Here is a 14,130-nt window from a genome sequence, read left to right as displayed (position 1 = left end):
AAATTGGTAAGAATCTGACCAAATCCAAGTGACAAACTTCAAAATTTGAAGGAACTGCTAAATTTCTAAAAAATTTGACTCTGTTGCCAACGTTTATAAATCAGGAGACTTATGGTACCTATTGACAAATTAGGATAATGAGGCACACTGGGCCCAAAACGCCACAAGGCGCCAATAAGCTGGTGCTCAGTAGTGTCTATCACCGTTTGACCTCGGATGCTCTTCAAATTACCACTGTTCTAAGCACGCCCTGTTTTCTTCTAGCCAGACCTCTTCAATCCTTTTTACTTGTCTGATACCAAAGGACCTTTGGGTTTACATTCTGTGACACAGAAAAGAAGATTTAGAAAGAAACAACCAACAAAACATCTGGAAAATAAGAATTACAATATGCTGATTTTTTTCTCTGATTTTCTCAAGAGAACTGAGTTCAACCAACAATGAATTTTCATGTCCATTTTCCATATCTTTATATAAACATGTCATTTGTTCCAGAAGGAAAGTGACATTGAATTGTATAGCCCTCATCACATTAAGTATTTTCAGTAGACATACTCCTCTAACTATAACTTTAACATTTCTGCTAAGATTAATAAAAGGGTCTGTTTCATCAAGGTTATCTTCTCATATGTGTTTCCTTTTCTCTCTTAACCATTACCATTTGGAATTGCATCCCCTGCCATGGCTTTAGTTATGAATTTCACCCCATACATATACTGTTAACTGCCTGCTTTTCTACCTGATAGAGAATTTCAAGTTCAATGTATCTAAAGTAAAATCCATCATAGCCTAGTGGACTTTTAAAAACTTGATTCAGGTGTCAGTTCCTCCAGGAAGTCCTCTTCCTATCTCCTTTTACACTATACTCCATCTATTCCCTCTATAATATAAAGGCTACTATATGTGATCTTAATCTACATTCCCACAAATTCACTGTATGTCTATATTTTTGTACTCGATACACTGCATTTTATTAACAATTTATGTGCAGGTTTTTCCTACCAAAATCTTGAGACTCTTGGAGTTGTATCTTACATATCTTCAAATTAACAGCCAGAGACAAGCTTATAATACAGCTTCAACAAATGTTTACTGAATAAATGAATGAATTAACAAGTCAATATATAGAACTCTTTTCTCTCATCTGCAAAACTAAGCTCTACATCCTCTTCTCAAAATAAATTTCTTTCTATTCTATTTTAAATAACGCCACACCCACCATTCACCTCATAATTATTCCTTAGAACTACAGAGGAATCTCTGAATACTTCTTTCCCACCTCCCCATTCTGAACACTCAGTTCATCTCTAAGGTCCACCTCATTGTCACCTCTTTCAATTCAGACCATCCTTTTCACTTAAGCTACTCTCAAGCACCCTCCTCTATCTACTCTTGGTCTTTACTCTAACCCATCTAGCACTCATTCTCAGATTTATCTTTTAAATTCATGGCCTTTGGCATTATTACTCTCTTCCCTTAAAAACTGAATTAATCCATACTGTCTACCAAGTTAAGCCTTGCTTTTCAGGCCTAAAACTTAGTCTTCACATATATTATCATAAGTCCTCATGAATCTCCCACAAATACAATATGTGCCAATCTGGACCTCTTTTAACTATTCTCATACCTCCATGCCTTGACTTATGCTTTGAAAAGTGAAAGTGAAAGTTGCTCAGTCATGTCCAACTCTTTGGGACCCCATGGACAGTAGGGTGCCAGGCTCCTCTGTCCATGGAATTCTCCAGGCCAGAATACTGGAGTGGGTAGCCATTCCCTTCTCCAGGGCATCATCTCAACCGAGGGATCGAACCCAGGTCTTCTTCATTGCAGGCCAATTCTTTATCATCTGAGCCACGAGGGAAGACCAAGAATACTGAAGTAGGTAGCCTATCTCTTCCCCAGCAGAGCTTCCCAACCCAGGAATAGAGCCAGGGTCTCCTGCATTGCAGGCAGACTCTTTACCAGCTGAGCTACCAGGAAAGCCTGACCTATGCTTTGGCCTCCATTTAAAATTCCCTTTCCAATCATGGGCAGTAAAAGTACTACTTATCTATTAGTACTACTTATCTACTTATTACAAACCACTTTCTTCATTAAAATACACTATATCTGCTCAATCTAATGTAATGGGTTCTTTATTTTAAATGGTTGATGATCCTTTCGATTAATATGAGGAGAGACAATTAAAATTATGAAATGGTACAATCTTACTGAAATATCACTCCAAAACTTAGCAACATCATGCTGATTTGCTTGTAGGAATTCTGTGAACCATTTGATGGAACGTTTGCTGCCTTTGTTTTCAGTTTCATCTCTTTCAAAACGTTCATTGTGCTTGTTCACAGAGTAGTTTGTCAGATGCATGTACAACTGGGTCTGTAACAAGTAAGAACCAACGTTGTTATCACCTGTGAAACTCTAGAACCACAAGGTTTTGCAGAAAAGAAAGTATCCAAAAAGAAAAGACAATTTCAAAGTTTAAAATATGCAGATTGATAATTTCATGATTATATAATTTTCAAATAAAATGCAATGGCACGTTTTTCTGAAAAGGATTGTGAATATAGTCATCTACAAAGTTACTCTGTATGTTACTGAAAATATATCTACCATAGAAGTATGAAAATAATAATGATATGTAGGGTAATAAAGTGAAAATGCAAAACTATATATTGCTAAGCAAGAAAAGTGCTCTAACTCTGAAGTTTGCTTTTCTGAGTTGGTTTGTTTTCATGTTTTTCTAAAATTTTCATCCTAATTTGTTTTGGGAAAAGAATTTTCTGAGACAGCATTCTGGGTCTTTTCCAACAAAAATGTTAAAGTGAAAGTTCAAGTAAAAAAAAAAAAAAAAAAGTTCAAGTAAGTAGCAGAAACAGAAGCAGTATACCAGCCACAACCTCTGCTCTGCCATCCTGACTGGGAGATCACTGTGACTTGTTAACACAACACACGGCCCTCAGGGTCAGCAGACAGAAACATCACACAATGCTGCGCACGTGTCTAAGTGACTAACCATAAACTTACAGTGCTCCATACTGGCGCTCTTAGGGGTCTTAGTCTCTTTATAGTCTTATGTTTGTTGACACTGTTATCCTCAAATAAACTTGAAAAAGAACTCAAAATTTAAACCTTCTCATGATTTAACGGCTCCATGTCAATCTATCATAAACACTCACTCATGATCCTACTCCCAGAGACCACTTTAGATAACTATGTTGCATTGCAATTAATATATACTTCAAGCATATGATTATTATTTTGATTTGTTAATAACCAATGATATTTAGATCATATTTTATTTTTACTACAGTTACTTAAGTCTATAGTACTGAAATCTTTGAAACAAATATATAGAACTGATCATATGAGCTACATGTTATTTTATGTATTTAATATAAATTAGTAAATACATGTATTTACTAATCCACATGCCCACAAGTAATTAAGAATTTTTTTTTCATTCATTGAACAAAATTTTAGGAACATCCACTACTGGGAGGAATATGTGCTGGGCCCTGTGGACACAAAGACGAACAAGACAGACACAGTAGAAAAAGCTTTAAGTTAAAAGAAAGTGCATAAATCTCAAGCTTGACTAATTTTAAGTGCTTGATTTAAAGAAAAAGGAAATTAATCAAACTGTAACATTTCCTAGTTTCCAAACTAGAAATCATTTTTTGGTTTGGAAAATAATTTTTGAGGAGCTCTCCATTTGGCAGAATACTAACAGCAATAATAAAAATTCTAGCTATCCTAGAAATGAAACTGCATTTTTATTAAAACATTATCTTTGTAAGTAGGATTGGAAATTCCACAATTTCACATCTACCTTGACAAAAAATCCCCATCAAACAGTTAATTGTCAGTTGGACATTTTTCACAAGGGGAAGTGATGGCAGCTATGAATCAATAGCAACCTACATTCTCTACCCTATTTTTCAATGTATAGGCTCAAAATAATTAATTAGGATTACAAAGTTTTACAAGGATTGGTGGACTGACACCTTGGTAGCAAAAAATTGAATGTTCATTATATTTCAATTTCTGAAATTCTCTCATATGATCTCCTTATATGTAGTTTATCAATATTTAATTCTTACTTAAGACAAATGCATAAAATACACACTATTTTAAAAATTAGAAATATGAAGAGGGGAAAAAAATATGCAGCAGTCTGCTGTCCCAAAACAACCAAATGGGAGCATTTTGGTTTCCTTTTTCCTCCTTTTTTTCTTAAACTTCTTTTACATAAAGTGACCTCATTTTAGATAAAGCTTTGTATTTCACTCTTTAGATTTTTCATACCTTCATGTAAGAATTCAATCATGAAATTTTAGAGGTATATGAGGAACACTGAGGTTTATACAAGAGAATATACCTTTTCATACATATGAGAATCAAAGCCAGGAGACGATGTGACTCAACAGTACTTGGCAAAGCAAAACCTAGAGGCCTCATCTCCTGACTCTCAATCTTCAATACAACTTCCTAACCCAGTGTACCTAAGCAGATTATATACATACAACTTAAGAAACTGGAATAAATCACTATATCATCCAAATGAGCTTCTAAGTCTTACCTTTTCCTATCTGGTCCCTTCCTCTTTCCTCTCAAAACCTGACTATCTGCCTTACATTTATATAATCCAGCCTTACTCACACCAACTATTTTAATTATAATCTATGACCTGACAAGCCCCAGATTATGCCTGTAGCTCACCTCTCTCATCTGAAAATCAGACCTAAACTGTATATCCAAATGCCAATAGTATAGATCCATTTTGAAGTTATACGGGCATCTCAAACCAGACACATCAGCTTTTTGCAAAGCCTTTAAAAGCTGCTGTACTCCCTATCACAGTGAATGTCACCCATCCACCCAACTGTCTGTGCCAAAACTCTTGAGTTTTATCCTTAATTTCTCTCTCCAATCCCTCATTCAACAAATCAACCTGTCAGTATGTCAATGCTATCTATGTTACCATAGATATATCTGAAACCTATGTTCTTAATCTTTACTTCAAATTACATCATCTTTTTTCTCACACATGGTTAGACTAGAATACAGTTTCTTATCCCCCTTACTCTAGTCTCTCCCATCCATTTATAGCACCATCTCACATTCCCCACACTGTAGACCAGGTGACCTTTTAGGACAAAAATCTCATTCCTTCTTTCCCTTGTTTAATATCTTTCAATGCTTCCTTTATTCTAAGGGTAAATTCTATAATCCTAGCTATGGTCTACCAAGATCTGGCCTCTAGGGTTCTCCATCCTGATATATGAACATCCATCCTTTCTTAGTCTGTGCATATATGTTAAGTTGCTTCATGGCTGACTCTATGCAACCCTATGAATCATAGCCTACCAGGCTTCTCTGTGCATGGGATTCTTCAGGCAAGAATACTGGAGTGGGTTACCATGCCCTCCTCCAGGGGATCTTCCTGACTCAGGGATCAAACCCACATCTCTTAAGTTTTCTGCATTGGCAGCCAGGTTCTTTACCACTAGTACCACCTAGGAAACCCTTCTTAGTCTGGGCTTCAGCCATGCTGAATACATCTACTCTTTGCAGACATAACATGCTCCCTCTCATCTCTGGGCCACTCTTCTACCTGGAGTTTTAACCCATCCCACCCCATTTCTGGCCTAGCTAACCCCTCACTATTCAAACTATTCACTATTTACTTTATAAACTCCCTCTCTAACCTTCATCTCCAATTGAGTTAGATGCCCTTGCTATACACTGCCATAGTACCCTCAGTTTCTTAAACCATTACACTCATCACTAGGCATTATAATCGCTTATCTTATTTTCTGCCTCCCCACTAGATTGTTGCTTTGTAAGATCAAGTACATGGTCACTGTTTTTCCAAAACCAGCACAATGTCTAGAATGCAGTAGAGTCCAAACATTACTTGGAGACTGGATATATCTACACCTTATGACCTTTAAAGAGATGCTGCTTTCTTTCATCTTCCTTTCCTGTAAAAATTTTGGCAGTTCCCTTACTTCTTCATTGACCAGGTCTAAAACATTTTTTAGATAATTGAACATAGTAACCTTTATGATCAGTCATTATTTAATTTTGGAAAATGACCACTCGGTGGAGTTAATTATGTACATAATATTGGAGAAGAGCAATAACCAGGCTTTTGACAAAAATGGGAAACAATCCTTAATTAAGTGTAATATTTACTATAATTAGTAGATCCAAAAAAAGAGGTAGAGGTTAACTGAACTCTTAAGTGTGGAGAATAAACTACAGTTTATCTCTCAGAAACTACAAATTACAGTTATGACTTTTATCATAAATTATGATAATAAATTATAGTTAGACCTTCATAAACTATACAGGCATGACTTTCATCTATATGTTATGGCTTCACAAAGGTAATCTTAGGGAAAAATACAAAAATCTCCACTAAATAGAATTTTAAAATGTATCCCAAAACTGCCAATGTATTTCTCTACTTCATAATTAGTTAACGTAAATTTAAAACCCTCTCTTTTCTTCCAATAAAAATTATAACTCTACTTTCTGATAAAATTTTCTTTCTCTGTTTCATGTACTTTCTCCCACATTCTAAAACATACCTTTCATACAAAACCTGCTCAAATACCCCCTTTACCGTGAGAAATTGAACAAAATCTATTCCTACACTCAATTCCATTACACTTAATCTGCACTTCTCAATGGCATATTATTTTAACTTATATTTCCACATCAGTCACTTCTATCCAGGACCACTATATACACATACATACTTCAAAATCCAGCCTTATGCTCAGAGCACCAGAGCGGGGTGCCTTTTCCTAATCAGCCTTCCTGGAACAGGAGATACATAATTTTTTTCTAATTTTCACAAAGCTGTCTATAAATTAGAGGCAGTCTTGTTTATGTATATAATTCTTCTAGACTATAAAAGTCTGACAGGAAGAATTTTGTTCATTTAATGTTTATACACAATGGGTATTTTAAAAAGCAGATTCTGAACAAATGGATAAAATCATAGTGTCTAGTACCACTTACCAAGTTGGACTCATTAGGTGGAATGTACTTCTCTGTTCCCATTCGCACAAGTCCATCATGGTAGAGAAATATTTTTAGTGGATCACATGACGTTACCAGGATATAAATTCTTAAATCAAACTTGTAACCTTCCATTAGGAAAGGCTTTTCAATGTATTCTTGAACAATCAAATGATCCTGAGATGGAAGCTTGTCACCATTTCTTATCAAAGAAATCCTAAATTTAAAGAAAAGATTAAAAGAATAATTTTGGAGTCAAGATGTTTACAAAGTTGCAGACAATACTCAAGAGGAAAGTGATTCCATCACATACACACAAAAAAATAGCATAAAGATACTGTCAGAAGCAATTTTTTGGAATCCTGGATACAAACCAAAAGCTTGTAATAACCAGGGAACTTGTAATAAAAAATAAAACAAAAACAAAACAGTTGAATCTCTCTAAAAGAACTTCTTTGCATTTTAATTTACTCCAGTACCACTCCATCTCCCAGCTCAGCAGTGGCCTTGAGCAGCAGCCCCTGTTCCTACTATAGGCACTGATTCTAGAGGTAGCAGAACAGACCTATTCTTGGGGTTGCTTTGTTTGTCCATGTGTTTAAATCAGTTTGGGGGTTCCCTGGAGGATCTCAAAGGATTTGCTTTTATCTTGTCTAATTGAGAACTCTCCCAGTGCTGAGGCAGCTACTTGGGGGAGGGGGATGGGAGACAAATGCTGATAAACATTTAGAGACAGATGTATTAGTTCCTGCTGCCTAAGACAACAAATGTTTGGGGGAAATGACAGACTAACTGAAAAGATTGGGATAAAAGACTGGGGAATGAGACTCTTTGGGGAAGAAGGGCTTTGAAAAGCTCTGAACTATTTCTAAGATTCTAGAAGCCCATATGCATGCCCAGGGTTAAATGCATGCTCAGGAAAAGACTTGAGAAGGCCCTAGGTAACCATCAAGCTCTGTATAAGCAGGAAGTGAAGGCTAAGGCAGAGTTGCAAATGCCTAGCTGAGCACTGAAGGCATGCTACAACATGCATACACACACACACACACACACACACACACACACACACACACACAACCCCATCTGCAAGGACTGGGGGAATTTTTTTGTTCCAAGTGTTCATAGAAATCTCTGTTCAAATACTAATAGATTGGACAATTACAGCTGACCACTGGCCTAACAGAACAGGAACTTCAGAGACCACACACAATAAAGAATAGAGACTTTACAAAACTGTTTCAGAAAGGTCATTAAACAAATAAACAACATCTAGAACAAACAGTAATAAAAAACCCTGTAGAGGAGAATCTAATTATCAAAGTTGCTACATTACAATATTCACAATGTCCAGTTTTCAACAAAATATCATCAGTCGTGCAAAAAAAAAAAAAAAAAAAGTATGGCCCATACAAAGAAAAATTCTCAATTAATAGAAACTATACCCAAAGAAATCAAGATATTTTGTTTACTAGACAATAAATATCTAAATCAACTATTTTAAATTTGCTCAAAGAGCTAAAGGAAATCATGTACAAAGAATGGAAGGAAATCATAGGAATAATATCTCACCAAAGGCAGAATATCAGTAGAGACAGAAATTATATTTCAAAGGTGGTGGGGAATGTGGATGGGAGCCAAACAGAAATTCTGAGGTTGAAAAGTACAGTAACTGAAACAAAAATTCATTGGAGGGGTTAAACATAAGATTTGGGAAGGCAGAAAAGAATCAGCAAACTTAAGATAAATCAATTGAGATTAGTCTGAGAAATAAGAAAGTAAAAATAAAAGAAAAATGAACTGACTTGAGAGTCCTACAAGACAATATTAATAATATCAACATGCTCATAAAGGCAGTCTCAAAAGGTAAAAGAGGGGAAAAAATACTCTGAAGAATTAATGGCTGGAAATCTCCCAATCTGATGAAAAATATTACCCTATACATCCAAGAGGTATAATAAGCAACAATTAGGAATCCATTTTATTATTTTTTCATATTAGAACTCAACCATAAGCAAATGCTTACATTTAGTCTTTCTCCCAATTCCTTAAAAATTTTATGTATTCTAGATGAAAAATACCTACCCATGACCCATTGCACCATTAGCTGGTTTTACTATAAAAGTTTTCTGCTTTCTTTTTTTCTTTAATTCTTTCATGTAGTTTTGAAATTGTGTATATTCAGCAGGGAAGATCCACGTTCGAGGAACAAAGGCATAATCCAGAGGCCGGGACTTGATCATTCTATAAATTAGAGATAATATGAAAAGTACTTTCTATTCCAACTTGTCTAAACTTCCTTTCTCTGTGCTACTGATATTTACTACAATGATTTAAATTCCCTCCATTTCTTCATTTATTGATCCATTCATTGACTCATTTTTTAAAATGCCTATTAATCACCTACTACTTGTTAAGCACTATTCTAGATACTAAGGATATAGTAGTGAAAAAAACAGACAAGAATTTCTGCCCTATGTACTAATTTACATATTAATAGATCAAATGTTTGAATATATGCTATATATTGGGCACTGAGGATTAACATGGTCTTGGTTCTAAGGTATTTATAGACAAGCCATTAATTAAATACAATGTGATAACCACAAAAAAGTTATATAAGGCAAGGTAAAATGTGGCTCTGGGATGAGGGTGGTCAATATGGTCCACAGCCAGGTGTCATTCACACCGCCGCTTAAAAGATGATTTGGAGCTCACTGGGTCATACACAGGGAGGAATTTTCAAATTGCCTTTTACCCCAGTACTTTTTGAGTTTTACTACTTCTGTGAGAAAACCAGTGAAGCCTCTGAGTCAGCAGAGGTTTTGCTTATATGAACTACTATCTACCTACACATGTGTTTTTATTGCTATAACGTTTGTCCTGACATTTTTGTATTTGCTATAAATCAGGCTGCCTATACGATACATAACTTAGGCATATTGATACAATACTAGATATAAAATGTTTGCTTTTGATTAATCCAAATGCTATTTATTTCATACACACTGATTCTCAATGACAATTTTTAAATCAGTAGAAATACTTTAAATTATTGTCTATTAAAGAAAAATCTGTTTCTCAATGACAATTTTTAAATCAATAGAAATATTTTAAATTATTGTCTATTAAAGAAAAATCTGATTGTTTCTCAATGACAATTTTTAAATCAATAGAAATATTTTAAATTATTGTCTATTAAAGGAAAATCTGATTGTTTCAAAAAGTCTTCTTTATAAACGTATGCAGGTCTTTTATAGATGAGCAAATATTATTCCCAAATGAGATTAGTCAAAATTAAAATGGGACCCTAGTATGCAATGTGCACAGAAGTAGGGCCATTTTGTAAGACTAGAGAGTGGAATATATAAGCCACTGGACTCCATGACTAGAAGGTCATACAGTTATACTTCAAGTGCTCTTTCAAGAGAATCCTGTAAAAAATTTATGTTTCCACTATAAGAAGAAAAATATCACCAACTCCACCTATCAAATCCAAAATAAACCAACCAGCTAAACAATCTCACTACAAAATAGGCTAACATTGATTGGTCTGAAACACACAAACACACACAAATCTAATGGAAGCACAATAATAATACCATTTTTGCTTCCAACACCCTTACATGTATTTATACTTTTACAAATAAATTTGTAATAATATAAAATTAGATTAAGTTAAACCTTTAATAGAACAATATATTTAAAACTAACCATGAAGTGTTTATGAATAATACCATTTACTCATTTGAAAAAAATCCAAGCATACATATATTCAAGAAAAATACTTTATTCAATTTAGGTGATCTAGCATAAATCATTTAATATAAACATATGTAGCTTCAAAAGAGACAAGCAGTCTTACTTAGGAATTTGGTATACTGGAATAATTTCTGCTCAGAGTTCTGTCATAGATTTACTAAATGATATTGAACATGCTTTTTTTAACTCTATTTTTAATATTACTTGGTCCTCACTTTTTACCTAATAGAAGATCTTTTTTTCCTCAAGGAGACTTGCAAGGATTCTATAGAATGGAAAACTGCCTAATTGCAATAGCCTACTAATGGGTCTACATTTAATCCTCTTGCCTCTCCTGGGCCATAACACTTCTGTTCTCTACAAAGCAGCCAGAAGGATCTTGGAAAAATGCAAATTTGGTCATATTATCAACTTCATCTCCCCCTTCTCTTCTGTGGCATTTAGGATAAAGATTGTCATCTTGAAAAATCACTCGTGAACCAATCTCCCCCACTGCTCCCCATCAACCTCTCTGTGCTCCAGCTACATTGGCCTTATTTCAGAATCTAGACTATCCATGTTTTCTCCCAGCACAGGACTTAGAACCATACTATCCTTCTTGCCCAGAAGGCTATTACATACCATCTGCACCAATAAACTCTTACTCATCATTCATATCTCAGCTTCCATATCACTTCCTCAGGGAAACTCTCCAAAGCTTCCTTAAGTTAGAAGTCCTTCACTATGCACCAATTTAGGACTACATACTTCTACTTCATAGCACTTGTCACAACCGCAATGCAAGGCTGTAAAAGCCATAACTCTGCTTTTGATCACTTCGTGCTCAGAGCCCAGCACAATGCCTGGCACTTAACAGACACTTAATAAATATGTGTTAAATGGAAACAAATGACTTAAAAGAAACACATGTCCAAATTAGAGGTTCATTCCCATTCCTCTGAAGTCCATCCTTGTAATTCCTATGTTAACAAATCACACCCTCCACATAACATCCTAATCCAGAAACCTAAGAATCTTGGAGACTTCTCGCCCCCTTTCCCTCAATTCTCACATCAGAGCAGTTTTCAAGCAATGCCATGTTCTTTGTATCTTTCAGATTCATCTTCTCTTCCCCATTCGTCCTATCTCTCTGAACTAGATAATGACAAGCATCTCTTCCAGGGCTTTCACTCTCTGGTCCTACCTTCATTGAATCCATTATCCTATGGTGTCACCAAAACTATCTAAAACAGATTATTTCTCTGCTGAGGCCCATTAAATAGCTCCTCATTTCTCTCAGGATAGGCAGAAATGTTTGTTGAGTAAAGAGATTAAAGAAACAATGATTAAATGATTAAACAAAATACAATAATACAGTGTACACAGCTTAGTCTTTACATTTATTTCCAGCATCATCTGAGGTTGAGCCTCCCAATATCCTATTTAACCATAAAATTTGCCTGAGGTTCTCCCAAACATATCATGTGATTTAAGTCTCCCTATACCTCCTCCCACTGTTGTCTTTGCCTACAATTTTCTTATCTTCTTCTCAAAGGGTGAACTCCTTTACTCCTTTCAATATCCACCTCATAATTTAATTTCTCCAGAAACCCTTCCCGCTATCTCATAAAGAATCTCTCCCACCTTCTTTGTCACACAGTCTCTACCTCGAATGTGACAGCACCAAACTATTTATGCATCAGTGCTCCTCTCTTACTAAAATGTGAGTTCTAGGCAGGAACTAGGCTTTAATTAACTTGTTTACTTCAAAGCTAGCAGTCTCAAGGGCATATAATAGACATGCAAAAAATATTGTTGTGTGAATGGATTATAAGCTTTCACATGGATGAATACTAATATTTCTTGAATTACAAGCATCTTCCTAACCTTCATCTGTGAAAGAATCCTCTTTTTAATATTTTTTTCTCAATTTATCAACTTTCTGAAAAAAAATCTAATAAACTGAAATATAAACTGCAGAAAAATTCTGCAATATATTCTTCATAACACTTTACCTGTTAACAGTTTTTCCCATGAAGGCATATTATTACTTTAAATAATGGTCTCCAAAATAAATATCTGTGCATGTAGCCCTGAGTAGGCACATATACATGTGTTCTACGTGTGTGCACACAGGCACCTATTACAGTGCTTCGCACATATCAGATGCTCAGTAACCAGTATTCTGAACACATCCACATGAGGGATAAAATGTGACAAATTAGTTTGTACAAGATTTAACTGAAAATAAGTGAGCATATATTGAATGTTATGTACAGAAAACTTCTTACATTTAAACAAACAATTTCTTTTGCTGGAGAGATAGCAAGTTGCAGTGAAAAGAACCCTGAAATTCTGAAGACCAAGATCCTACTCCAGCTCTGATCTTAACTTTGACTTTACACAAGGTATTCATGTCTCTGATCCTCAATTACCTCCTCTGCAAAGTCAAAGAACAGAACCAGGAAAATTTTAAGACCCTTCCAGCTCTGAAATTCTATCTCTTCCATTGAAATTCCATTTCAAATCAATGTTAATTTGTTAAAGATAGCACTATGCAATTTTTAATAGGTCTTCTCTATTACAAGAAAATGAAGATTACTTGGTCATATTTCTCGCTAGGAAATCCTTCCTACAGATCTCCCCCATTCCTGGAAAATGGTTGATCCTCTGCAAAATAAAAAGGTAAACATTAATATTCTCATTGACCTAATGGATATATTCATTTATACTGTGATACAGTTACAGTCATCCTTTGTGTTTAGTGTTTTTTAGTAAGAGACTAAAGACTAAAAAGCTGGTGAAAATGGACTTGCTGTCTACAGTCAATTTTGTACAAGTCACTACAAAAACAGGTAAAGGAGAGCTATACAAAATCTTAATAGCCTAAAACTCCATGTATTTCATTTTTATTTTTTAATTTACTTGTATTGCATTCTAGTAATAAAATAATGAAGACAAATTACACATAGCTGACATTACAAGGGATGGCCGTATTCAGACGCCTTTAAGCCATCTATTCCACATCATTCATCTGTATGTATAATGCAGAGCACCAGCCTAGGAAGAGCTTTCCTCTATCAATTCTTCCTTAAAGATGGAAAGAGCTTAAAGTTAAATCTGAAAGGACGCAGTCTTCAGGCAACAGGCTAGTCAGGTAAATCGTGTTGTGTGTATAGTCGCCAAGTCTGACTCTTTTCCAGACCCTATGGACTGTAGCCCGCCAGGCTCTTCTGTCCATGGGATTTCTCAGGCAAGAATACTAGAGTGGGTTGACATTTCCTTCTCCAGAGGATCTTCACAACCCAGGGATCAAACCTGTGTATCCTACATTGGCAGGAGGATTCTTTACTGCTGAGC

At 35.2% G+C, this 14,130-nt stretch overlaps 1 protein-coding gene across 6 annotated transcripts in view; it reads right to left on the bottom strand.

Moving 5' to 3' along the window:
• Positions 1-14,130, bottom strand: part of TTLL7 (tubulin tyrosine ligase like 7) — a 165,812-nt gene that overhangs the window by 84,235 nt on the left and 67,447 nt on the right. For all 6 annotated transcript variants that reach the window (XM_061121538.1, XM_061121540.1, XM_061121535.1 and 3 more), the window contains exons 5-8: positions 13,373-13,440; positions 9,115-9,273; positions 7,033-7,249; positions 2,212-2,376 (exon numbers count right to left, since the gene is read on the bottom strand). In XM_061121538.1, the coding sequence (XP_060977521.1) occupies positions 2,212-2,376; positions 7,033-7,249; positions 9,115-9,273; positions 13,373-13,440 (609 nt within the window). The remainder of the gene's footprint in view (positions 1-2,211; positions 2,377-7,032; positions 7,250-9,114; positions 9,274-13,372; positions 13,441-14,130) is intronic.

The sequence above is a fragment of the Dama dama genome, chromosome 20 (genome assembly GCF_033118175.1).
Source record: "Dama dama isolate Ldn47 chromosome 20, ASM3311817v1, whole genome shotgun sequence".
NCBI classification, from domain to species: domain Eukaryota; kingdom Metazoa; phylum Chordata; class Mammalia; order Artiodactyla; family Cervidae; genus Dama; species Dama dama.
Note: the sequence above shows the minus strand (reverse complement) of the source record. Positions and strands in the feature narration are given on the sequence as shown.